General features: G+C 49.8%; 7 protein-coding genes across 7 annotated transcripts; 3 read left to right on the top strand and 4 right to left on the bottom strand.

The window, feature by feature from the left end:
* Window positions 1-267: 267 nt before the first annotated feature.
* Window positions 268-7,267, bottom strand: acyA (adenylate cyclase acyA). The gene is made up of 4 exons (XM_073743904.1): window positions 7,025-7,267; window positions 6,202-6,928; window positions 910-6,156; window positions 268-862 (listed from the first exon to the last, which is right to left on the bottom strand). Exons 1-4 carry the CDS (start codon window positions 7,192-7,194, stop codon window positions 608-610), a joined length of 6,399 nt encoding a protein of 2,132 aa, XP_073600679.1. The 5' UTR covers window positions 7,195-7,267; the 3' UTR covers window positions 268-607.
* Window positions 7,268-9,717: 2,450 nt separating this feature from the next.
* On the top strand, window positions 9,718-11,944 carry BDW70DRAFT_126838 (glycoside hydrolase family 16 protein). Its single transcript, XM_073735155.1, is given in 5 exon segments — window positions 9,718-10,085; window positions 10,134-10,688; window positions 10,758-11,165; window positions 11,240-11,685; window positions 11,705-11,944. 4 exon segments carry the CDS (start codon window positions 9,989-9,991, stop codon window positions 11,305-11,307), a joined length of 1,128 nt encoding a protein of 375 aa, XP_073600678.1. The 5' UTR covers window positions 9,718-9,988; the 3' UTR covers window positions 11,308-11,685; window positions 11,705-11,944.
* A 723-nt stretch (window positions 11,945-12,667) lies between these two features.
* On the bottom strand, window positions 12,668-13,801 carry BDW70DRAFT_155520 (aquaporin-like protein; the record flags this gene model as incomplete). Its single annotated transcript, XM_073740045.1, has 3 exons — window positions 12,668-12,832; window positions 12,891-13,437; window positions 13,503-13,801. 3 exons carry the CDS (start codon window positions 13,799-13,801, stop codon window positions 12,668-12,670), a joined length of 1,011 nt encoding a protein of 336 aa, XP_073600677.1.
* A 1,888-nt stretch (window positions 13,802-15,689) lies between these two features.
* On the top strand, window positions 15,690-18,003 carry BDW70DRAFT_38978 (glycerol kinase). Its single transcript, XM_073743903.1, has 4 exons — window positions 15,690-15,987; window positions 16,039-17,024; window positions 17,079-17,245; window positions 17,325-18,003. The coding sequence occupies exons 1-4, from the start codon at window positions 15,854-15,856 to the stop codon at window positions 17,862-17,864; spliced, it is 1,827 nt and encodes a 608-aa protein (XP_073600676.1). The 5' UTR covers window positions 15,690-15,853; the 3' UTR covers window positions 17,865-18,003.
* Window positions 18,004-18,026: 23 nt separating this feature from the next.
* On the bottom strand, window positions 18,027-20,237 carry BDW70DRAFT_126834 (cytochrome P450). Its single transcript, XM_073735154.1, has 3 exons — window positions 19,674-20,237; window positions 19,052-19,616; window positions 18,027-18,999 (listed from the first exon to the last, which is right to left on the bottom strand). The coding sequence occupies exons 1-3, from the start codon at window positions 19,831-19,833 to the stop codon at window positions 18,108-18,110; spliced, it is 1,617 nt and encodes a 538-aa protein (XP_073600675.1). The 5' UTR covers window positions 19,834-20,237; the 3' UTR covers window positions 18,027-18,107.
* A 1,463-nt stretch (window positions 20,238-21,700) lies between these two features.
* On the bottom strand, window positions 21,701-23,597 carry BDW70DRAFT_38954 (uncharacterized protein). Its single transcript, XM_073743902.1, has 3 exons — window positions 23,266-23,597; window positions 22,069-23,210; window positions 21,701-22,011 (listed from the first exon to the last, which is right to left on the bottom strand). The coding sequence occupies exons 1-3, from the start codon at window positions 23,504-23,506 to the stop codon at window positions 21,886-21,888; spliced, it is 1,509 nt and encodes a 502-aa protein (XP_073600674.1). The 5' UTR covers window positions 23,507-23,597; the 3' UTR covers window positions 21,701-21,885.
* A 952-nt stretch (window positions 23,598-24,549) lies between these two features.
* Window positions 24,550-26,116, top strand: BDW70DRAFT_155516 (mRNA-binding protein NAB2; the record flags this gene model as incomplete). The annotated part of the gene is made up of 2 exons (XM_073740044.1): window positions 24,550-24,971; window positions 25,027-26,116. The coding sequence occupies 2 exons, from the start codon at window positions 24,550-24,552 to the stop codon at window positions 26,114-26,116; spliced, it is 1,512 nt and encodes a 503-aa protein (XP_073600673.1).
* Between the last annotated feature and the right edge of the window lie 404 nt (window positions 26,117-26,520).

Here is a 26,520-nt window from a genome sequence, read left to right as displayed (position 1 = left end):
AAGCATTGTATGTAGTTATGATGAGTTAAACTAGAACAGAAAGAACCCCTCTATACAACATTGATAATAGAATTATGTATACTGTAAACATCCTGAAAATATCGAATGAGCTGTTTTCGGTCAGAGATTGTAGGTGAGAAGAGTAATGAAGATATGATGATCTCTTGAAATACTCAATGAGGAACGTACCATATAAGGCTTCACGATCAGCAGCGGAGTATCCTCCTCGCGAGAGACCAATCTTTACCATATTGTGAGTAGCTCGAAGTCGAATATTAGTATATTCCAGCTATAGAGATGCAAATATACAACCTATCACCATTCATGCACCATCAAACAAAGTGCCAATTAAATCAACCAAAAATTTAAAGAAATGGATCAAGCGCCCCCGGGATCTGCTCCCCATGCCAACAAAACAGCCCAAGACGCCCGCCCAAAAACGAGCAAGAACAGCAGCCCCTGGAAACAAGACGTAACAAGGTGTATACCAATATGATGACAATGTAGACAGCCAGATGGACAGATGCTTGCAGTATACACAGAACATGATTAGGTGGGTAGGCAGGATAGAGGTCGTGGGGTAGGATGAGAGTAAAAGAGCGGGTATCTAGGTGAAGGATGAAGAGGAAGCGCTGGAGTGGAAATCTGGAGTGTAATGTAGATCCGTTGCGGTGGAGCTAGGGGATGCGCCAGTGATGCCAGCACCATTGGTAGCAATCTGCTCCTTGAGGGCTCTATACTCGGCAAGCTGGGTTCGTAATTCTTGCAGCACATCTCCAATCGGCGCGGCGTGGTCGTCAAGCCGGTCGCCTGGCTTGAAAGGTCGCAGCATATGTCGCAGAGCAAGGGTACTTATCGCGACCTGGCAGGAGTTAGTAATGCATATATCAAGCCCACTGGGGTACAGACCTCGATCCGAGTCACTTGCTGCTCGATCAGGCTGACGACACTCGAATCAGCGAGTTCTCCGCCATGCTTCCTGATGATATCGAATAATGCCGAGTTAGGTTTATCTAGGCGTGGATCGCCTGGGTGTTCTAACGCTCCACATAACCTTTCGAGCCGGAGTGTGATCTCCCATAACCGCCATATAGCTTCTGTTTGGATCTGGAGTTGAGAGTGTTGACTAATAGTGGTGGGGGTGCTTTCTTCACCGGACATTTGGTCCTGGGTTGACAAGCGTCCCGATAGAGCATGTGGGTAAATCAGATATAGAGGTTCGGGATTTTCAAGGCCTTTCAACTTCCGCTCGCCTTGATCTTTTATCACAAATCCCTGGCTATTTAGTTGTTGAAGTTCGCGCCGGATATTGTCCCCCAAGTCGAGCGCATAACTTTCTTCCGAACCAGTAGAAGCAGCACGTTCACTGTCGGCGAAGAGCTCGAGGTTACGCTGCATGTCGTTCATGAAATCCGACGAAACAAATATTTGCCCGCCGTCAGCAACGGCCGATATTCGTGATGCGCGGTTTACCATTGGTCCAAAGTAATCCATGCGGTTAGTAATAGGATCCTTTTCGCAGACAGGCTCACCCCAGTGAATTCCCATCCGAACTGACAGACCTCGGAAGATTATGTTATTTTCCATATCGAACTGGACTTGGCACTGAGGCTGCTCAAGGATCTCCGTCGGCCATTCAGCTTCCAAAAGTTGGTATTGACAATTGAAACACCAGAGCAAAGCAGCTGTTGTCGTTGAAAACGCGACCATGAAAGCGTCACCTTCAGTCTTCACCTCATAACCACCAATAATACCTAATTGGCGGCGGAGGATATCATTGTGGATCTGGATAGCCGAGCGCATTGCGTCGGGGCACGTCTCCCAGAGACCTGTGGACTGCTTGATATCCGTGAAAATTATAGCCAGTTCTCCGGTTGGAGCGTCAACATAGTCAAAGCGAGCCAGTCTGGAGTCTCCAGGCATATCACGCGGCTTTTTGGTGCGCTTCGGGCTGGGTAGGATCGAGTCATCGACCTGATTAAAGCTGTTCATGCTTGGGAAGCGCGGCGGGCGCCTCTCACGTTTCCTAAGATCTCCAACTCCAAGAATCATTACCATAAGCTTATTGTTGGCTCCGAATGACAGTGCAAGATCCCTTATCTTTTGGGCGGCAACCATCAAGTCCCTTCGTTCAGCTCTCGTAACATCCACGACAAGGTCTGGAGTCACGTAATCCCAAAGTTCTTTTGAGGCCAGAATAATCATCTCATCCTGCTCGGTCAAGCTGACGTGCATGGTATGCGGTGCTGCGATCACCGCGGGCATTAGATTGAAGTATCCAAATGACCGGGAGACAGGAAGGCAATCATTCAGTCTCCCGTTGCGGGAGACAAATCCGCCTGCTGCTCGGATGCGCGCCCTTTCTCCTGCTTCTGCCGGATCATGATTCCGTGTCAGATATCTCATACTGCCATCTGACTTAACGAGAATAGCCTGAGCGTCACCGATATTGGCCGCATATAAATCCGTATTGTTCAGGTACAGAACGGTCGCGACACCGCCAGACTGAAGGTCTTCCTTATTGAGCCGGACTTTCTTTTGATCGGATGAGTCCCCTTGATATAGTCTGACATCTTGGTCGATGGACTTGTAGCAAGCAAAAGCCATATTCCTGTTGAGAGTCAAGAATGTCCGCCTGAAGGCATCCAAGGGTGTCTCTTGCTCATCCCGCCGGAGGCGCTTAAGCTCAGCAGAAAAAGTATGAAGGAAATTCTCATGCAGGAACTTGGCAACCCTAGAGCCTCCAGTAGAGCTAGGCTGGCCGTCAAACATGCCGACAACGGTTTCCACATTATCCTGCCTCATTCGAGGCACGATCATGTCGATTATAGAAAGATGTTCGCTTCGACCTAAGAAATCTGCCATACCGTAGGCGAGCGAACCTGCCAGAGAGGCAGACGTCCTCACTCGGCGATCTTCATTCTCCTCCGGAATATTGGACGTCGTGAGTGTAACATCCATCAATCCAAGTACCCGGAGGTGAGTGAGCGAATTGAAATCGGTCAGATCTGCTCCGTTCGGCGGCTGAGATCCCAAAGACGAGACATTCGGCTTAATCTCCAGCCGTTTGTTCCCAGAGAAGTTGAGATACTTCAGATTTCGATTCCAATTCCAGTTCCAGTCATAAGGCCAGTTCGACACGTTGTATTTCAAGTAATTACTTCCAACGTCGAGAATAGAAAGCTTGCTCACTTTGCACAGTTCCGCCGGAAGAACCTGGAATCGATTGGCATTGATGTTAAGAATCTTCAGACTACTCCCTTCTTCTAGGTCGTCTGAGGGCAGGGAGGTTAGTTCGTTGCCAGATAGGTATAGCTCCGTAAGTAGAGGCCAGCGTTTCAGGAGCCCAGGCGGAATTTCATTCAGCACGTTATAAGACAAATTCACTATCCGCAACTCAGGGATAAATGAGAGTTCACGAAACACGTCATCTTCGAGCCGGTTATCGGCCAGGTACAAGTTCCGGAGCGAGCCACCAAATGTAGTGGCCACATGCTGAGAGAAGTTCGAATCTTTCCTGGATGATGGGCTGCCTTCTGTGAACTTCGAAGCAGTGGAGACCTTCCTTCCTCCCTGACTAAGAGACGAGGCGACCGACGGTTTTCGAGTGCTCCCACCACTGGGAGAGCTCCCACTGGGTGCGCTGCCAGATGCCTGACTGGGACGCCGTGTTTCCTGCTCTTCTACAGTGCCCAGGTCATCATAACTCGGTGTAACTGAGCCACCGGGTGTGATCGCGGGAGTAGTACCAGCAGTAGCCTCGCCCGGAAGCTGAGGTGGCGGGCCGCCATGCTTGGGAAAGCTATCCAGCACGTTTGATGAGACGTTGAGAGTCTCTAGTTTCAAACAATACCAAATCTCTTGAGGCAGCCTTCGCAGGTTACATTCTCTCAAATTAAGGTACTTGAGCTCGGTCAAACACCCTATAGACGGAGGAAGTGACGAGAGAGGGTTCTTGGCCATGCTAAAATGCTCAAGTTTCCGCAACTTTCCGATATGAGGAGACATAGACATGAAGTGGTTCTTATCCAGGATGAGCTTTGTTAGGTTCGGCAAGCTATCGAACAGGGTGTCACGAAATTGGACCAGTTTCGCCGAGGCTATGTTGAGGGATGTTAGAGTTGGCATGGGCGCGTCAATGTCGAACTGCGTTACAGGGCAATGATCCAAAACCAAATTCCGCAGCTTGGGGAACGACCCTCTGAACTTAGACACAGAATTGTGACCGATCAATAGCTGTTCCAGGCGCGGAAGGAGTGTCAAGCTGTCAATATTGACGATCTCATTGAATCGGGCATCTATCTCCTTCAAGTTCACAAGATCTTTAATCGACTCGCCGAAAGGGCCTCTGAATCCGTTATTTGTCATCCAGAGACGCTCGAGGCTAGTCAAATTGCCAATATTTGGGAGCTCGGAGATACTGTTGAAACTAATATCAAGATCCACCAAACTTTTCAAGTTGCAGAGGAACTCGGGGAACACTTGAAAATTATTCGAAGCAATGTTCAGACTCCTCAAAGATTTGAAGTTTCCAAAATAATCCGGAAGCTTCGTCAGTCGATTGTTGGCCAGTTTGATACTGACAAGTCCTTGTAACCTGTCAAGGTTCGCGTGGTCGAGCTGATCCAAGAAGTTGTTTGAAACGTCCAGATACGTTAGACGGCTTGCGAGACTGAAACTGGGAGGAAGGCGCAAAGCTTCACTTCCTATATACTTGATCTCTCGTAAATTGATGCAGCCCTGAATAAAGTCTTTTGGCACATCTAGCTCCAAGTTCCTGGAGAGATTGAGAGATATGATCTCCGGAGCTTTCTTGTAAAGAGCGATAGGGATGGTAACGAGGCTCCGTCCTTGAAGATCCACGTGGCTGAATTTCTGGTTCTTGCTGAAGCCTGGCTCTCCCTCAAGACTGCTGTACCCGCTGAGTTTGGTGGGCAAGAAGGTAAAGCGAAGAATGTAACTATGGTCCTCCCGGCCAAGCTCTTCAATCCTGTCCTTCTCAGTATAGCCGATCTGTTCAAGTAATTTCTTCTGCATGAGAATGGGCTGTTCATTGGGATCCAACTGTCGAGAGATATCATTTTTGCGCATGACTATCTCGTAGTTATTGAGGTGGTCAGTTAGAAAAGACTTCTTTCCCAGTGACAGAAGCACATCGGCGACCGTAGCATGTAACCCGTTCGAGAGTGTGGCAAATGTTCCATCAATGCGGAACACACGGATAAAATACGGAACACCATCAGGTTCAGCTATTGTTCGAGCAGCATCGTTGGCCATCTTGGGAACTTTGGCCAAAACCTCATTTCTTTGGCGTTTGACATGCCAGCTCTCAGGAGCGTCCCAATTGCCGGCACCTAGCTGGTCCCCCGGCCTCTTCTCATCGTGGCGTACCGTCTTTCCTTCATTCGTCTTATCCCCATCATCTGCAGCTGGCTGAACGATGCCTTCCATATGCGAAAGATCCGTGTCCAAAGCCCAGACACCGGGTGCTTCTGAGGGGTTCGTCTCCTTTCCAGTGGGAGTTTCGTGACCAGCACCGCGGCGACCTCGCAGCTTACCAGTCGCAATTCCTAGGCCTTTGCCATCTTTCTTTCGTTCATGTTCCCCATTTTCAGCGCCCTTAGAAGGTGTTCCCTCCAGACTGCCTTGCCGTCCTCGTCGTCCAGGAGAAGCATCACGCCGCGCAAGCTTTGATGTGCCCCTAATAGCATCCGTCGGTCCTTTTGACCCCGGAAAATGCTTAAGGTTGGGTCGGCGGAGCTTCCCCAGGAACGAGCGCTTAGAAGAAGGTGCACCAGGGGAGCCTTGGCCTGAATCCTTAGTATAAAAGCTCTGGAGACTCGGGGTGGGGCTCGTCGAGCGCCCAGCAAGATTGGTAGACGAGTTAGCTGCGGGTCGAAAACCTAAGCTACCGTCCCTGGACGGACGTAGGCCAACGGAAAAGTCATCACGGCCTGTTGAAGGACGATCGGGGTATCCAGCGAGATCACCAGCAGCGTTTGCCTTCTCCTCCTTGCTTCGTGAGTGTCGATGGCCGCTGAAATGCCTGCGCGTCGGATCCCTCGATGTACTAGATGCACCTTGTGAACCAATACGATGCCGATCTAGCCCTGTAGGTGCTTCACGGACAGGGGCTTCTCCAAGCTGTGGAATATCCTAGACTAGTCAGTTCCGTTACAGTTGCATGATTCGCAAACTTACATTATATCTCTGGTACTCCCAGGGAGTTATATCGCTCGAAGGAAGCGGAGTCCTGGGTCGGCCAGGTTGATGAGTGTCATCCTGGACACCATCAGACGGACGCCTCGAGCCCTCGGAGTCAGCTCTTTGACGAGATCTGAAGTAATCGATCGACGACGGTTTAGACCCCGAGCTGTGGTGACCACCATGGTCTTGCTTAGAATCACCAGCATTAGGATCGTCACCGAAGAACCCTTGTAATTTTTTCCGGAAGAGCCCGCTTGCGCTTGATTTTGACCCTTGACTACTTACAGTCGTAGCACTTGCAACAGATGGTCGCCGGTGATCTCCATTATAATCAAGATCTGGAGCGTCGCTGGCAAGTGTGCGTCCTGTGCCTGGGCGGAAAGTGGCAGTGGCAGGGGAGGCTTCGTGTTCGGAGTGATCATGGAAAAAAGTGCCGTGTGCATCGCCAGTGCCCAATCTGGGGGAATAAGATAATGTTCCCTGCGGATCGTGCTGAAAATAATCGCCGTAATTGGTGTTCACACGGGGACTCGGATTATTGACAGGTGGAGGGCCTGGGTCGTCATTCCCAAGGACAGCTAACGCTTTTCTATGACTACCAAAGCCTTGATTCTTGCGCACGTCCGTCGGAGAAACATCGGGTGAGCCCCACGAGAACATGGAGGTGTATAGGTCATTCGGGGCGCCTAGGGAAGGTGGTCGTGGAGCCGGGAGTTCAAGCCTAACTAGCGGTCAGTTATTGAAACAGAATATATGGCGCCATATTGCTAAAGCAATTCGGCTTTAACCAGCAAATTGGGTATGGGATCAATGTTACCTATCGCTGCCATCGTCTTTGGAATGGGGAGAGATGCTCCGACCGCTAGGCACAATGCGACCATATCGGCGACCATCATCCCTGATTGTTTCTTGCGATAGCCCACTGTTATTCCCAGAGCTCTCCGAGCTATGTCTTCTTTCTGGCAGTTCCCCGCCTGGAAACGCCATTGTTGAATAATAGTTTGGTTCACGGCTCGAACTGGGGCTGATGATCTTTCATAGACAAGACCGGAAATTCACCACCGCAGACACCATCAACAACTCCCCGTTAGATCTTCACAAAGGAGAGGCAATGGCCGATGAGAGGTAACGGAACCAGTACGGTGGGACCGCAGTGAGTTAATGGCGAGTGCCGGAAGGTTAAATGCGTCGGAGGGTGAGACAGCGAACACGTTTGAATAAGCCCTTGGCGTCAGATACGCGATATCATGGAAGTCAGAAAGACAGGTGCTCCGTATGTTCTGGGACGTGTATGTTCGAAGGGGAGAATGTGTCGCTGTGCCGATACTTCGAAGTCGCTTGGATGTGTCGTCGGGCGCCGCAGTGCTTCAGGTCCAGGAGGGAGAGCAGGAACGATCAGGAAACGCCATCGCACGTTTCGAGGCGAGACCCCATGGGCGCATGACATGAACTAGCAGGAAATGCAACAGTTTAGAGACTGGGCCGAAGCCGATGCGAGTCGAGTCGTAGGGAGGATGATATGGTCGGGAAGAGGGGAGCTGCAGAAGAGCACTGAGCACCGGACTGAGTTGAACTTGAGGCTCTGGCATACGGGCACGCTAAGCCCAATCTAGCAGTCATGGGCTAGTTCGGCTCCGCCTCGACTATAGTACTCATCAGAAGTCCAGCGTCGTTTCCTAGGTCCTCGTTACTCCATTTATTTATTTTTTTCAGCTAACAGAGTCCAAGATTCAAACTCTTCGTTGATGTTGCCGGGCTGCGTTCGGGAAACAACGGATGTATAGCTTCCTATCTTGGGTCTGATGACATAATTACTGGGGTCGGGAGGGCTACTGGTCTGTGCGCCACGTCTGTGCTTTGAATGGAAGAGACCATCATCTCGATTTAAATCATCAGCTTTTGAGAAATGAAAATGCATTAATACTCGTACTTGGCATCTAAGTATTGACTTAGTGCACCAGAAGATAGGCCTTTTTGCTACATTCGATACTGGCGGAATAATCATGAAAGAATGTCTGAAATATATATCACGGTTAACAGATCAAATCGACTAACAATGCTGATAATGAACCCTGCCGATTTTCGTAAAGAGATTAGGACACGTATCATGTCCCTTTAAGTCCATCAGGTGGTGGTAGCACATATAGGCTAAAGGACAGTGCGCCAGAGTTCTATGCGCATTGACATAGAGCAAGAATACGTACACCGGCTCCGAAAAGCATAGTTGGCTATCAAAGGCCTCAAAGAAATTTAAGCCTTTTCACTGGAGCAAAACTGCAACAGGCACTATAAGTCTTTCGTCTTTGCGGCAGTGGATCTTCATATTGCTAGATCCCTTCTTCGTTGGGCTCAGTATTATATTGCTGGGAGCCATAGCTGCGCCGAATTGTATACAGATAAATGAGAAGTTTCCCAAATACCTCATAAAAATAATGCTGACTCTCGGTTATAATCAACAACGATCCCTTGCTACTACTCAATCCTGCATCTCTAGGATCAGACTAACATGTAATTGAAAGACCTGGCCTAGTTTTCCCTGACAATACTACTCTGAGCATCGCGAAAACAAAAGAGCAGACGTTGCCTCCGCTGATCCAGCAAACCTATTGACTAACCGGAGCCTTTTGGTTGGTGAACACAAGGGTGTGTCAACCACGACACCAGCACCAGGACCAGGTGTCCTCTTTGTAGTTCATCAGATATCCTTTGAGGACTGATTCAGGGAGAATGGGCCCAAAGCTGGACGGCAAAGCCTCGAATGATCGTAGGATGAAGATGGATAGCTTGTAATATTGGTCTCTGCAGGCTTCAATTTGGGTGCTTTCTCTAAAAGAGTTATGAAAGTTATGAGCTTGCCAATTATTCGACGTGGAGCGCGCTTGGGAAACCCAGGTCTGTCCCTTGCTTGGCAGTGCAGCAGACCTACGGCATTTTAATTGGTGAGCAATGTAAAGTATAGTCACGGTGATTTTAGGTCTTCCCTTCCCATCTTTCCCCGCCCAGCCTGCAATAAAGCAGTTGGTGCGACACTGCTTGTATTACCAAGGATAGCGGCTAGGGAGAGGAGTACCCAGCAAGTATATCGTGCATCATTCTTTGTTTCTTTGTGTTGAGGTTTCTCCGCCTGAGCCGTGCCCTTGCATTGCACATGGCATCAACACGCGAGGTGAGGAATGCAGCATGGAACAGCCATTGAAACAGCCACGTCATATCCAAGAGAAACAGATCATAAAGGGTCCGTTGGCGGTCAAAAAGGGACAGTGATCTGACCAACCATAAGCTGTCGTCTTGATCACCAGCCACCGGTCCCGTGACCTTTGTGGAGAAGCCCAAGACGCCCAAACGGGGAAAGTCAATACATCGCCTGAATCTAGCTGAGGCCTGGCCCAGAACGAGAATCTGGTGGCTGGACGAATCTACTACCCGACTGCCTGCTGACAAGACATTTTGGGCTTGACATCAGCCGCTTCACTATGATTCAGGCCGATCTTTTTAAATAGCATGGCGTGGGTTTCGTCACTTGAAATGATGACTGCCCTTTCACATTTGGATGTCTCTGGTCGTTCGACCTGCACCTTCCTTGATAGACCGGACGCCGAAGCTGCTGCACTGAGGACCTCGACATCCCAGCAACAACAACCGTCAGATTTCGACAAACCTCCGTATCTTTGTGTTTTCTTACCCGTCGCAACTCTCGCTTTTTATTCTTGACTGACAAATTGTACATATCCTGGTTGACTCGTTTGACTCTTGAGTTCATCTATTTCAGACGTCCTTCACCATGAAACTCCGGCTTAAAAGCTCGGCGGTTGGTCTTCTCTCGTGCCTGGCTGTAGCTGTGGCCCAAACATATACCGACTGCAATCCGCTGGAACAAAGTGAGACCTCCGCCCGTTAACGGGGTCTCTAATGCTAATATCTTGAAGGTTGTCCCGCAGATCCTGCACTGGGCGGCGCCGCCAATTACGACTTCACCCAGGGCGCTTCTGATGACTTTACTGAAGTCATGTCGCCGTCTTATGGCAGCGACGGAGCGAGTTTCACCGTGTCAAAACAAGGCGATGCTCCGCTGATACAGTCGAACTGGTACATCATGTTCGGACACGTCGAATTTGTGATCAAGGCCGCACCTGGGGTCGGCATCGTCAGTAGTGCCGTCTTGCAATCAGATGATCTGGACGAAATCGACTGGGAGTGGCTTGGGGGCAATAATGAATATGTCCAAACAAATTACTTCGGAAAGGGCAACACCGCCACCTACAACCGTGCAGCTACCCATGCCAATTCAGGAAACCACGATTCCTTTCATACGTACACCATTGACTGGACTTCATCCCATGTCGTATGGCAGATTGACGGCAACACTGTCCGTGTACTTACTTCCGACTCTGCAGAGAGCAACCAATATCCACAAACGCCTATGATGGTCAAAGTTGGAGTCTGGGCCGGTGGCGACCCCAATAATAGTGACGGCACGATCCGTGAGTTGATCTCTCTCTGCGTCCCTGTCAGGACAATATATAGAACGGAATATGCTAATATACTTTCAGAATGGGCGGGGGGAGAAACTGATTATACCGCTGGACCCTTCACGATGTACCTGAAGTCAATTAAGGTGACCGACTATTCGACCGGCAACTCTTATACGTACGGTGACAACAGCGGGTCATGGCAGTCAATAATATCAGATGGTGGCAAGATCAATGGCAACAGTGCGGCTCAGTCAATGACTGATGTCGGGACGGTGCCCTCAATAACCGCGACTGCCGACAGCGGGCCGATTCCCTTTGAGGGAACACATCGCGAAACCACAAGTTTCTCCACGCCCAGTATCTATCCTTGGGTCCCTCGGCCGAGCAGCGACGACGATTCGGACTCATCTCCGTCCACAAATTTGCCAGGACATTGGCATTTTGCTGGCAGCGGAAAACCTCAGCCACCCAGCCGGTCCTCTATGAGTGAGCATTGCCCACAATTCCGTTTTGTACCCTCGTCAAATTTCATGCTAAAGCGATGCCTCTTCACAACCCAGTATATGCGCCCGTCTATGTCTGCCTCGTATCACTTTTGGTCGGGTTTATACTCCCCCTCCGACCTTGAACCTATGGAAGAATCTCCTCGATGGGTGTTTCCTGAAACAGACCCAGCAGAGCTATCCGACGCCACTACCGACGAATTTAGGAGAGTGTCAGCCACGTCAGGACAGGATCGCAATGGCCTCACCATAAGTGCCGCGAACCGCATCTTCAAGATCTCTTGGGTTTTGGGTGCCTCTTGTGCGCTTCTAGGTAGCCTGCTAGTATCTGCCTGAGAAAGACCATTCAACAAACTATTGAATCGACTTCCAAGCTGGCAAGCGCATTCACCCACGACTCTCATGAGATATGCGACGAACATTCACGAGTAAACGACTTCTCTTACGGTTACGGCGCTGGCTTAAAGGATGAATTTTCCCGTCCGTTTCTCTTTCCTCTTCCTACATCTATTTCCTCTTCCTACATCTATTTCCAGGATTGGATGGCCAGTCTTCGAAGTGGCAATGGCGGGATCCCTCGAAGGTTAAATTTTCCATCCTCCGTCAATTCACCAGCTCCCTACTTCTCCTTGTACTCTATCCTTGTCCGTTTGAAACCATTTATAGATCTGTACATAATCAGTTGAGACACTTGGAGTTGATTGATGTCAAGCACCGAGGGCTGATGTCTCTAGCTCGCTCATCTGGTCTACCTAATTCCACCTCTCAGTATGGCTAGGATTATTGATATGGAATTGCCATCATTACGAACTTCTTAACGTGAAAATCTTAATCTAAATCCGGCATTAACTAGTAGGCATTGAAAGACAATCCCATCCATTTCAGAGCACTATGCAGCTTACGGATAATAACATTACCGGCAACCGGTCGCCCTCTTCCCCCCCTGCCCGGGCACCTGACTACTTAGCTGTCTCTTTCACCCAGGCTTTTAGGCGTTCAGACTCAGGTATGTGTTGATGGTCGTCCCACCGTTATATAGGATGAAGCCTCCACTCGGGCCGAGGTCGTGATCCACTAATTGTTGCTGCAACGCAGCCTTTTGATTGTTTAGGCTCATGCAGACTTCGGGACACGACAGTGGGTGATATCTAATTTGCTTGTTGGAACCCTCTGCTAATATTGAAACTGGATGAAGAAGAGACGAACAAAAAGACTAATACGATGACCTAAGTACAAACGAGAAATAATCCACACTTTCTCTAGCTCGCCTTCATAACTTCACCACATGTAAATCCGCTCGCAATATGAAATACATGCTCAAATAATGACGATAATGTCCAAACTTTGATGATAGGATGTAAAATATCATGAACCAATGCTGAAAGTATGCATGCCGCATATGACTCTCGTAGGTGTAGGAATGACGGGTTCTGACTGTCGTAAACGATATCTTCTCTAATAAAGGTAGCTCAACAGTTACTTTGTTCAGGCACGGCTATGGGCTTCATGGTGTTTCTCAGCGTCCGGTCTGACCAAGCGACGAAGCCCTAAGTACGGCATATTCACTGGGCTATCTGATCCGACGTAGAGGAACATGTCGTACAGCCAGCCGCCGAACGTACACCCGAAGAAGGGGGCCACAACTGGTACCTTTAGAAAGACGGACTGTTAGGACGCTGAGGCTTTAAGTATTAGTCTGAAGGCTTACCCAAAAATAATAGTTTCCTGCCTTCCACACCTCGGCTCCGTACCCAAGCATGTACGAGACCAATCGGGGCCCAAAGTCTCGAGCAAGATTAATAGCGTACCCTGTCTCCCAACCAAAGCAAGCACCAATTCCAAAAATAGTGAAGAACATGCCAAGAGGCATAAAAGGACCGGCGCCCATGTTCCCCTTGTCAATCAGGGCAAATATCACGAACATCAGGATTGAACTGGCAACGAACTCGGAGAAGAATTGTCCTGTACGGGTCATGAATTCTGCGGGGTATGTGCAGAATATACCTGCTGACGCTGTATCTGAGTATCCGGGGACGGTCCTGATGCCTGGTCCTCCCTCGTAAGTGTCGATGGCTGATTTATAGTTTCCGTAGACGATAGCTGCAGCGGACATGCCCCCAAGGAGTTGAGAGATGGCGTATACTGGCCACTTCCGCCACGGAAACTTCCGGAGGACGCACATTGCAAAAGTCACGGCAGGATTCAGATGGGAGCCTGATATGCCGCTTACGTAGACGCCGAGCATGACTCCGAGACTGTTTGAGATGGCTGGAGTTAGAATTGAGCTTGAACTTAAGATTCAGGAGAGAAAGGCACCCACCCCCATCCCCAAGAAATAGACTGGTAGTCTCCTTTTTGGTTATTGCTGAGAACGACCTGCGCGACTACTCCATTGCCGAAGAGGACCAATATCAGAGTGCCAAAGAACTCGGAGAAGGCCTCGCGACAATATGCTCTTATCCTAGTCCACAATGGTGACGGATGAGCATCGATTGCTGTAGGCTCTGCTTCGGTCGTTTCAGACGCCGTACTCACTCCGAGGACGGCGTCTCGCTTATTGCTCGTTTGTAAAGAAACCTGCATGTCCTTGGGGATATTGATTCCGTCAACAGCGGACATAACTGTAGCCATTTAGTAAATGAAAAAGTATATATGATATGATGAGTCTCTTCTGTCTCTACCAGAAGGATTATGCTCAGAAGTGCTGGTCGAGAGATTCAAATAGAAAGGGAACGCCGTGGGTTGTGCCTCGGGGTCTTCGTGCAAGGTGTGCAACATATCCTACATCTAAACATCATCAGCATGCGTGGTGTCACCTTCTCTAAATTATGGTACTGGAACCATACCATGAAAAGCACTGTCTAGCTGTCGATATGCAGGAGGTCCTAGTCAAATGCACTGGCCATATGGAGTACGATGGTTCCAATTAGGGAGAGACAGAACGCAGTGAAGAGGTCCAAGCCTGGGTAAGGAGACTGGAGCAAATGAAAGATCAGGGAAAGACTGGTAGGATTGAGAGCTGGGAAGCGAGAGGGAGAGAAGGAGGGTGAAAATAGGAGAGATGTTTTAGGAACAGAATAGGAGGGGGGGTGCAAACAGACAGGCAGGCCTCCACTGACCGGCAACCATTCACTTGACGCCTCTTCTTCTTCAACTCGCTTTCCACATATCATTACCTTAACTCTGTATTTTCGACCCTTGGTTTATTTTTAGAGCAAGGCTTTGTCACCTACATTCTCGTTTGAATATCATCTAGCTTGTCCTGAGACATAGGTTTGTGAACACTTGCTTGACAATGTCCCATCACTACACCAGAATGCAACCCAGCTGTCATTCAACACATGAAGGGCTTTGGAACTCTCAGAGAAAGCCTGATGAGCGTCGTGTTACATTCGCATCTCGGGCGTCGGATCTCACACCAGTTCTCGGTGCGCAAACTGTGTTTGTGCGACTTGCAGACATAAGCATCGCCAGGATGACAGCGTTTCCATTCGAGGTAATTAGTCCCCCCAAGCCTGGGTCTCTTCCATTGGCATTGCAACTGGTTGGGTACGATATCTCTGACAACTCCATCCAGGGTTCAGCCGCTGTTACCTCCCGCAGAACGAGGATTAGATACGCCTCTATCCGGACGCCAATACTCATATACTAGTGCCCAGGGAACAGTGCGGCTCTGTGACATCAATCGCCGTTCTGTGGTCTCGTTCATGATGTTCTGGAATGTTTGGGTGGAGACTGAGAATGGTAGCGCTGGTAGCTGCATCGCATGGGTCAATGTGATTCAATCGCCATTCGTCCATCTTGTTGCTGTCATGTGGAGTTGTGGAGGTGGGTAGCCAGCAGGGTTGGAGCTTGGCAGCGATTTGCTCGATGTTGGACCACCAGAATCCATGCTGCCGTACGCTTCGGCCCATGTCTGCCGGGCGCTCCCCAGTGGTAACATTAGACAGCCCGACAAATGGTGGCTTCCAGATAACAAGGACTGAGAACAGCTTGTGGTCCGTATGGTCACCCTTGTACACGGTCCTACCGGATCGGCGACTGGAGTCTTCCGACAGCTCAGATCGTCAATTACTCCACCGAGCATCTTTCCCCACGAACGCAACCAGCCTGTTGGGGCAGACGAGGTCACAAGGGTTATATTTGGCTTTGTATGCATGGGAGACAAACACATGGTTATGCCCAGGATACCTACAGAAGTTCGAGAACATGGATTGAAATTTCGACTGGTATGCAATTTCAGGCTCATGTTGGCCATTATCTCAGGTGGTATCTATGGAGGCGCTGTTTCGCGCTCAGTTTACGGATTACGGTCCTATAGCAGCGGCTTTCCACTTTCGTGACGCTAGCATGGGTATAGATGAGATTATACTCTCGGCATTCGCCCCTCCGTGCTCGGGGGCATCTCCCCCGCAGATGATGGATGGCGAGACGGAAAAATTGTGAAACCACTCGTCGTACTCATGGCTTTGTCAAAGAATTATTTAAACAAAGCTGGAGACGCAGTTACTTCCTCCGGTATCTCATCTAGAGGAGTGCAATTTCACCTCTTACGCATCCTCACTTTTTCTCCCCCTTCACCCGTTTACCTCAACCGATCGGCAGGGTGAAATCAAAATATCCTCCGCGGTAAACATCACATTCAGACTCTGAGTTCGAGGCCGGAGGATAATGGACCCAGCAAAGACTTTTGTTGGTTCTATCGATCAGGGAACCACCAGCACCCGATTTCTAATCTTTAATCGCGAGGGAGAACCCGTCGCATCACACCAAGTCGAGTTCAAGCAGATATATCCTAACCCGGGGTAAGGACTGTTGTTCCTGATGCTTTATGACAGCGCTAACAGAGTAGGCAGATGGCACGAGCACGATCCGCTTGAGCTTGTATCTTCTGTGGAAACCTGCATCGAAGAAGCTGTTAAACAATTCGAAATCAACGGGTACGACCAACAATCTATTAAGGCGGTGGGAATTACCAATCAGCGAGAGACCACAGTTGTTTGGGACTATGATACGGGGGAGCCACTTTATAATGCTATCGTCTGGACCGATACCCGCTCGCAAGCTGTTGTCGATGAGCTTAAAAAGAAACCCGGAGCATCGCAACTTCAACAGATCTGCGGCCTGCCGCTCTCAACCTATTCCTCTTCCTCCAAGCTCCTCTGGATGCTTACAAATGTTCGCAAAGTCAGAGATGCATATGAAAAAGGCACCCTAGCCTTCGGAACTGTTGATGCTTGGCTGGTTTACCGACTGAACGGCGGAAGCGCGGCCAATGTTTTCGTCTCTGATTGTACGAATGCCTCACGGACAATGTTCATGAACCTCGAGACACTGGAATACGATAACTTCTTGCTGGATTTCTTTGGCATTAAGGGCCGAGTACACCTGCCCAAAATTGTTCCTTCTTCGGATGTCACAGCCTACGGTGCATTGTCCACCGGCAGGCTTGCAGGGGTTCCTATCATGGGATGCTTGGGGGATCAGTCCTCAGCCCTTGTCGGGCAAAAAGGGTTCTCCCCCGGCATGGCCAAGAATACATATGGAACAGGATGCTTCCTGCTGTACAACGTCGGGGACAAACCAGTTATCTCCAAGCACGGCCTTCTGGCGACTATAGCGTATAATTTCGATGGACGACCAGTATATGCGCTCGAAGGAAGCATAGCGGTCGGTGGATCCGGAATAAAATTCCTTCAGAACAATTTAGAGTTCTTCAAGGAGTCTAAGGAAGTTAACGACTTGGCTTTAACTGTGGAAGACAACGGCGGGTGTGTTTTCGTTACCGCGTTCAGCGGACTTTACGCTCCGTATTGGATCGATGATGCAAAGGGAACTATATGTAAGCTGGAACTCCTCAAGTGCACCCTCAGATACTAATACTGATACAAAATAGTTGGGATCACCCAGTACACCCAGAAGGGCCACATTGCCCGAGCAACACTGGAAGCGACCTGCTTTCAAACCAAGGCAATTCTGAATGCCATGGAGAAAGACAGCGGACACGCCCTATTCGAGCTCGCTGTTGATGGAGGAATGAGCAACTCGGATCTCGCCATGCAGGTACAGAACGGATAACCCTCTACCCCTGCCTAGATACAGAGCACTCCATACTGATATATCCTTCTTTTCAATGCAAAAGATCCAAGCCGACCTCATCTCCATCCCCGTTTACCGCCCCAAGATGCGCGAAACAACCGCCCTCGGCGCCGCCATCGCCGCAGGCCTAGCTGTCGGCCTCTGGCGCAACTTCGCCGAGCTGCGTGACATCAACCGCGCCGGGGGTACAGTCTTCCGGCCACAGACAAGCCAGGACATAAGCCGCGAGCAATTTTCCCTCTGGGAAAAAGCAGTGAGCATGTGTAGAGGATGGGTTGGCGATAAATCGCACGCAATGGAGCACAGAGACACTGAGGAGAAGACTACTCAGAAGGTGGATCTGAGTTATGGTCATAAGGGGGTTGTTGATGCGGCTTCTGCTACTGCTGCTAGCAACATTTTGTCACCATTGCCGACGACGAAAATGAATGGGGATTTGGTGCTGTCAAAGGGCACGCCGTGGATTAATATCTCGGGGGATTTGGAGGATGCTGATGATCAGGACTTGTTTCTGGAGTTGAGGAAGTTAGAGATTCTTCAGAGGCTGAAGAGGTTGGGGAAGGTTAAGGTTACCTATCTTTGAGTTTGGGGTTCAGACTAAGGTTATTTCTCAACCCTGAAACTGTAACCCTAACCTTGTATAGACAAATCGTTTGATCTGTAATGATCCCACGTGGATCCGATATACGGATAGAATGTTGTTCTCTAAAAGGGAATTGACAGCCACTTTTGCTCATCTCTCGGCACCGCATAATGCATTAACTCCGTAATATAACTATATTTACCGGTCGATCAATCATTATCCATCCAAACATCACCCTTCTCCTTATCGAGAAATCTTCTCGTCTTTCCTTCCTTCCCCATTTCTCACAAAAACACAATTCAGCTCCGAAGCCGGTGTAAGAGTAACCTCAAACCTCAACCTTGGGTCTTCAACCACACTCTTGCCAGCCTCAGGCACTGCCTGAATGCGCTCAAACGCCTGCAAAATTCTAACAACTGTATATCCCATCTCAATCATCGCAAACTGCTGACCAATGCAGATTCGCGGGCCCCCATTGAATGGAATAAACTGCCACGGTTTCGGCTGCCACCCCGAGAGCCAGCGCTCTGGGTTCCATTGCGCGGGATCGAGATAGTTCGGTGCAGATGGGGGATCGTAGTTTTCTGGGCTGCGCTGCATAATCATTGTGGAATAGACGACGCGGGTGCCGGCTCTGACGGCGACGGGGGCGAGGCCGTCGGGTCCGCCGCCGCGCGGGAGTGTTGTGTCCTTTAGGGAGAAGCGGACGTTGAATGGGACGACCGGGTAAAGGCGCATTGATTCATTAAGGACGGCATTGAGGTATTTCATTTCCTTGAGGTCCGTGTAGGAGGGCTTTTGGGCGGAGGCGCCGAGGCCGAGGCGCGAGGCGATCTCTTCGCGGAGTTTGGCGGTGACCTCTGGGTTGCGGGCTAATTCAAAGAGACAGAATGATAGAGTGGCAGCTGTTGTGTCGCGGCCGGCAAGGAGGATGGCGACGAGTTGGTCGCGGAGAGTGCGGCGGTCACGAGTGAAGCGAGCCAAGGCGTGGAGGAAGGTGTCGCTTTTGGAGAGTTTTTGGTCTAATTCGGCGGGAGACATAGCGAGGACACGGTCAATGTAGGGTTTTATGAAGTCGTCCATTACTTTCAGTTGGCGACGGAATTCTGTTCGGGAGAGCACGAACTTGAACACGCTTATAAAGGGTCAGCATATACTAGTTGACTTGAGTATATAGGCAAATTTACCCCAGCCGAAAGTATTGTGCCTGGCGGCGTTGCACGTAGCGGAAAGCCTCAGCGAAATCTGTTTCCGGGTTCTGAAGGCTATCTGTTCCGTGACCGAGGAGGTAGTTGGTGGCAGCATCCAAGGTATAGCGGAAAAACAGGGAAGTGACATCCACAATCTTGCTTTCGTTGTTACCAGCCAGTAGGGGAATCAGATGTTGAACGTGCTTCTCAAATATCTCCGTATCCACAAGGCGGTCTCGTACAAACATAGGCCGGATGAGATGCCGCGAGGCAGACCACTGTTCGCCATCGGTCACGAAGATGCTGTCTCCCAGGAACTCGCGCCAGTCGCGATGGAAGGACTCGCCTTTGCCATAGTCGGAGAACTGTCCCGTAAGTATGGCCTTGATGTTCTCCGGATCCCGAGTAATTATGATACGGCTTGAAATCCCAGCATCCAATTCCACCGTTTTCTTATCCTCCGCCAAAGGCGCGCCTTTGGCGTTTCTCATAACGCCAGTAAAGTACTCGAGGTCTTGATCCGATCTGTTCGCTTGCATGGACTTGTAGATGAAGTCCATGGCTGTTAAGAGTCACCGGTCAGCATGGCAGTTTCCAGAGATTGAGGAAATTAACAAACCATATGGAAGGCGAAACGGTATCTTAGGGGCCCTGCTACCCAGACGCGAGAGTTGCCATTGCACTTGGATCTTGCGAGCCAAACAGGCGAGGAAGAATGCTCCAAGCAGGTACACGACCGCCTGTCCAGGCGTTGTCTTGCTCACGAGCTCTTCAATCATCTTTGAGTCGGCAGGCGCGATGTGCCGTAACCAGATATTGTTTCAGAGAAGCGGGCGTACTTCATTCTCTGCCGCTTGCGACAGCGGGGAATGGGCGAAATTTGTAGACATGAATGGCTTATGTGATGAAACGTTCCATGAGTCTATGACTCCACTGGATTATGAGCATTGGCCATAAAGAATATGGAGAGCGGCCATTCAGCGTTGGGAGAAAGCGAGAGCCTTCATGAGCACATGTTCGAGGATACCTAGGCAGGGCAGTTCCATACCCCATTGGGGAGAGCTTGCGAACCCCGCGTTTAGCGGCTTCGGTTTTGGCATTTGACCGTCTCCGAGCATCTTGTGATGATATCACCAAGTGGCCTCTTTTGTAGCTGGTGCGAAAACTCGACGATGGAGATTCGATGATCTCTTAGTGCAGAGAACAGAGAGCAGAAGATGGCTCAGACTGTTTCATGCAGGTCGTTGTCGCACACCATCACGTGATATAATCCTTGGTCTCACATGACCGTCTACGTTACGTTTCTGTCTGTAAAAATGTGTATTCGACTGTCGGTTTCAATCTATAGAAGATACTATGAGCTCTACATCAAACCATCATTATGGATTACTAGGTCGGCCTTTTTGGCCAATATGTGCTAGTGCTACTCAGAACATAAACTTGCGCTAAGCATGAATACAAGGCCTGATATCTGCTTAAAGACATGTTTTGGTATTGTGCTCTGTTGTTCAGCTCCCAAATACTAATGACGCAGCTAGAATGGATCTCCTCTTAGAAAGGCTTCTGTGACGCCGCTGGTTTTAAATCCAGTGGGTGACCATCTTCGTAGGTTGGATGTAAACCATTAACGAGAGCCTCGCCAGTGAAGAAGTCGACACTAGTGGAAGCTAGTCCCGGTAATCCTTCCACTCGACCAACTCACCGTCGAAGCTGCGCTTTTCTGATTCCATACAGTCTTCCGAGAAGACACGTTAGCATATGATTGTAGTAAGCAGCTAACAGAACATTCAAGTGCCTTGCAACGATCGGCTTTCTCTTTGCCGGACTGCATCTTTTCCAGCTGACCCTAACCGAACGACTGCTCTTCTGAAGCTCTCTTCGAATTTGATTGACCGGAATCGACGACTGGCATTGAAGAGGTTGGCAAGTAACTTTCTCCGGCTGGCGGTGGCTGAATAACGACTCTCGCGAGGTCTTCCCATCTACCGGGATCCTGGGTTCAGGTCACAAGAAGTCTCTGTAAATTTAGGGCGCTTGCTTTTCCTTTTAGACAGCTCGACCGTCGACCTGTGCCCTCCAGTCAGGAGACGCGCAAGAGTGTGACAGCTAGTCAAGAGCCTCGTATAGAAGGATTTCTCCCTGTCAGATAGAGTAAGAACGATGAACTCATGGTAATGCGCAGATAATTACAGACCAGAACTTCAGTTGATTGGTAGGGTTCCCGAACTGGGGCTTTGCTGTTCTAGCTGGCCTAATTGGTCTAATGGCATGATCTCATTCAGGAAAATACCCGGTTCGATGGGTTGAGTGTGAGGTTCACAATTATCGTGGAAACGGGAACTGGCACGTCGATGGTCGCTAGTGCCATCTCGGGAGTGAATCTGATCGTTAGGCATATTGGAAATCTGGACGTCCTAGGTACGGGCCGTGACGACGTGGCAATTTGGGCGCAAAAATCCATTTGAACTAGGATAGAAGATTGGCATATTGGAGAAATTAGGTGCGCACTGTACCGCACAAAGCTGGGTCCTCCTCAGCTACGGACAGCTGGGGTATGTGAGTTGGTCGGGAGCGAGAAAGAAAGCAGAATTTGCGTTAAGACCATGGCCTGATTCGACTGGCACGAGGATACTTCCAATATTTCCTGCAGGGTTCTAAAACTATCACCAGGTGCTGTACCCAGAGGAAGCAAGAGCCAACAACCAGTGACTAGCGTTATTTCTCCCCCGGAACAGGATATTTGAACAGAAATGAGAGTATATTCAAGAGGAGAATAAAGGTCATTATCACTTATCTCAGCATCCAGCTGCTTGACAGTCGGCATGCTTATATTACATGAGTAGCTTAGGGCCGTGATACTTGCGCTTCTCGAGCTCGACGGACTTGACATTGGTACCCGTCCGCTTCGGGAATCCTTCAAACGACACTGCGTAGGTGGCAACAGTATGAGCGACCAGCTGCGAGGCGAGTCAACTGTGAGCTTTTGTACCAACACCGAGAATTTCAAGACATACCTTGCTATTGACCTCCCAAGCAGTTGCGTTGACGTTTCCGAGGTCATCGCACAACTGATGATAGCATGGATCATACCAGTTGCCTGCAATTCCCCCAAACATCTCCTGCTCTTCGTCGGTCTTCACACCCTCCGCACCAGTAGCAATACCGCCGCCTGGAATGCCATTTCGAATGAAACCATCGTAGTCACTCCTCCCATCGAACGGAATGTATGTGAAGTTGAGCCCATGAGAATTGTAGAACTCGGTGTAAAGATCACGCAACTCCTCGGATCCAACAGGGTTAACCTCATTCGTAGCATTGTAGACTTGATAGGCGAAATTGGGCGAAGCCAGCATGTCATAATCCATGAAGAGACGAATCTTCAGGTTCTCCTCTTCGCTGAGAACAGATACATAATAGTCGGAGCCCAACAGACCCTCCTCCTCGGCCGCCCACCACGCGAAGCGTACACAGTTGTTTACGTCGTATTTGCTAAGTTGAGTCGCAACTTCGAGAAGGGTCAGAGTGCCAGAGCCGTCGTCATTGATACCAGGTCCTTCTGCGACGCTGTCACTGTGGCCCCCGAGCATTACACAGTTTTCAGGGTCCCCTCGCCTCGTCTGCGCAATAATGTTGCTTGTATAAATAGTGTCAACTGTTGCATCGATGTAAGCAATCGAATCGACCTTCTTTCCCTCCTTCAACTGCTGGACGTAGGGTGCGGCGTCAGTATCAGATATACCGAAAGTAGCAACGTGGTAAGGTGATGGGGTTCCCAACGTTCCGCTAACTTCACCATGCTCGTTATTGTATACTACCGCGGCAACTGCGCCTGCTTTGCCAGCTAGTCCTGATTTGGTACCAAAAGGACAGGTACCGCGTTGGATCAAGGCAATTGCCCCAGCGAGCTCAGAAGGATAGTCGGCCTCGTCGCATCCTTCGTTCGACACAAGGACCAGCGAGCCGTATACTGGCTCTCTGTTCTTGGTTGGAGGGGTCAAGCCCATAGGGCGGGCTGATGCTGGCACCTCATGGCCAAGGACCAGGCGAGATTCAAAAACATTGCCCGAAACAGCAGGGAAGGATTGGTTTGTAACGTCGTAATAGTCGCCTAGCTCCACAATTGTAGAGTAAATATAATCCAACGTCCCCCAATGGCCTAGATGTCCAATATGAGTTCTTGCAGGTTGTACAGTTCTAGCAGTCGGACGTACCCTTGCTGCCAATCACACGAGTCGGATGATTGTATTCATCTATTCCGCGTTCTGCCAAGCTATACAGGACTTTGGCCCTATCAAGAAGGTTGCTCACATGAATCTGAGCCTGCAGCCCCTCAGAGCTCACAAGAGGTTTCTGCGCACCACTCAGTGGCAGCTGTTCCAGAGTCTCGGGGAGGGGGATTCCAAGGGCGGAGATGCCGCCGATCAACCCCAGGGAGACTGCCGCTGATCTCATTATCAGGCCGACTACCCAGTACACTACCAATAATTATTGCAATTGCGCAATAAGAATGAGGTTTATTGATATTTCCGAGGACCTTGGAAGAGTGAGGAGAAAGATGAGGTTATTGGATGGAAACTAAGGAAGCTGAAGCTCAACCAGCGGATGGTGTCCGCGTGACGCAGGGGAACTAATGCTTAGCGTCGGCTTATCGAGTTGCGGCTGTAGGAATGACCATAGCCGAACCTCAAGAGATTAAAAATAATAGCAATATCAATATGAGAACGGAATCGGGTAAAGGATACCTTGGCTGAGGATCGCTGGGTTAAAGATCATAGTAATTCGGATTAAGAATTTCCAAGGACTCCTGTCACGTCCTTCCTGCCTACATGACGCGATGCTGACTCAGCGCATCTGCTTGCAATGATAGTCAACTAAGCCAAGAATGGTAAACTCGCGTAAACGAGCTCTATACACGCCGTACCCTGTGAGCACCTATGTTCAATCCTTGGTTTAATTTGGTTCTGCCTACCGAGACATACCTTGTATGCCTCAGTTGTTGTCCTTATTGCAGTGATTCCTGGCCTAGCTCCCTATATATCCAAGCTGTACTCCTAAATTTGGTGCTTTGTGAGCGGATAGATGTAGAGTTGCGTAGGTATCAGCATATAGGCTTTTCTGGTCCTCAAATAAGCTACGATTTCATTGGCGCTGACGTTTAAAGTATTAGAAAGAGCACACTGCTGGGATTGATGCCTTACTTATAAGGCTTGTATGTACGCCACTCATTTATCATCACGTGATAAAGTGGCTGGAGAAGTTGTTCTGGGCATCTTTCATCATCTCGAAACTCGTCTCGGGCATTGTGACGAGAGACAACAAGCCTTGACTGTCTCCCACACTTCCTGTCTTTGTCGATCAGGCTTTTTTATACCAGTTGACGGGTATTCTCATCCAGATTTGATCAAGAGTCGACGTAAGACTTTGCCAAAGGACTTCAAATTTCTTTTCCTCTTCCCTATTCCTCTCCCCCCGGTTCCTGCGCCGGCGCAACCACGATGGCTACCGTTGCGGTGGGCACTCCTCTAGCGGAGGCTTTGAGCAATGCTATTCAACCAAAGCTGGTGGAGATGGGCTGGAGTTCTGATAGTAGCGATTCCGCGCTGACTGAGTACGTTATTTTAATGCTCGTCAATGGCAAGACTCAGGAACAGATTGCCAGCGAACTCTCAAACGATCTCCTTGGGCTAGGCGAAGGCGATACACAAGCAGTGGATTTTTCAAGATGGCTCTTTGAGCAAGTCGACACTCTCAACCAGCAGATCAATGGCCAGAGTGCACAGGCATCGAATGACAACGCCCAAGCGATTCCGTCGTTTGGCGACCAAGAGACCACAAGGCCTCAGGTGCAAGGCCATGAAAAAGGACCTCAGTCATCTGATACGAACATGAGCGACGCTGGACTTTCCGGCGATGGAATGTAGGTATTCCTTGATGAAATAGACCTGAAATCATACTAATCCTCACGGGTACAGACCCACGGGACCAAAGTCAATGCGCAACGGCCGTCAAGGCGGCCAGGGCGGTCGGGGTAGAATGCTGAACCAGATCAACCGAAATCTAGATCGCGGGGATTCTGGATTGCATCGTATTCGCGACCAGACTGGCGGCGGCCGAATAAACTCTCATTCACGCGGCGGAAACAGGGGCGGGCGCTTTAACCAAAACGGTAATGGAAGGATGTTTGGTGGGCGCGGTGGCATGGGAATGGGGAACAACCAGATGGCAGGTGCCGCGGGCAACCTAATGAACATGAATGCGAACGATCAGATGCATTTGATGTCCCTCCTTGAAGAACAAGCGAGGATGATGGCACAACTCATGCCCGGTTTTGTCTCACCGGCAATAAATCCGGCGTTTCAGCAGTCTGGCCAACAACGCTCCTTGTCGGACCGAGTTGAACGCCCAAGAGGGCCCCGTCAACATGGAGCCTTTGGAAATCGAGCGCAACGTGCAGACTCGAAAAATAACGACACTGATATGGACATGGGTTCCGACGGGGCCATGCAAAATGGCCAGGATGAAAACAACACAGATAACATTTGCCATTTCAACCTTCGTTGCACGAGGAAGGACTGCCCCTTCGCGCATCAGTCTCCCGCTGCCCCCGAGGGTACTCCTGTTGATGTTTCCGACGTGTGCTCTTATGGTGCGGCGTGCAAAAATCGCAAGTGCACTGGGAGGCACCCCTCGCCAGCTGTGAAATCAGCCCATCAAGCAGAAGAACTTTGCAGGTTCTTCCCTAACTGCACGAACCCTCACTGCCATTTCAAGCATCCATCGATGCCGCTGTGCCGCAATGGTGCTGACTGTTCCACCCCCGACTGCAAGTTCACGCATCTCCAGACTGCCTGCAAATTCCATCCCTGTCTCAACCCTACTTGTCCTTACAAGCACGCTGAAGGCCAGAGAGGTGCATTTGCCGACAAAGTTTGGACCGCAGACTCCGCTAAAGCAAAAGCACGCATCAGCGAGCGAAAGTTTGTCAACGACGAGGATGCCCCCGAAGAGCTCATCAAGCCAGAGACTGGGGCGGAACCCTCTTCACAAGAGATTGTAACATAGTCTAGATGATTTTTTCGGGCTATGCACCGGCCATAGCCGTTTTCTGATACCTCACAAACTACCTTTCTGCATGGTCTGGCAACGTGTACTATCTGCTTTTGCTTTTTGAGGACGATGGTTAAATGGTGGGATAGGCGTCATTGTTTCATTAATGCTACTGATCTCCCTGGGAATGGGTGACAGAGAAGATATGCCTGTAAATAGAACCTGGATACAAGATTATGTCAAAGCACTCAGTTTGCTCCTTTTAGTGACAATCTTCTTTCTTTCGCTGTGATATGCCTCTTATTGCGACTTAAAAAGGGCCCTTGCGGCGTCGATGCCTAGTACTTGTAGTAACGGTGAAGTATAAATACGGTAATCTTACCGGGGGACTTCCAAGCACCCCGACGGAGTCATAAGTT

Source organism: Aspergillus foveolatus (assembly GCF_047715535.1).
Source record: "Aspergillus foveolatus strain CBS 279.81 unplaced genomic scaffold BDW70scaffold_2, whole genome shotgun sequence".
NCBI lineage: Eukaryota > Fungi > Ascomycota > Eurotiomycetes > Eurotiales > Aspergillaceae > Aspergillus > Aspergillus foveolatus.
Note: the sequence above shows the minus strand (reverse complement) of the source record. Positions and strands in the feature narration are given on the sequence as shown.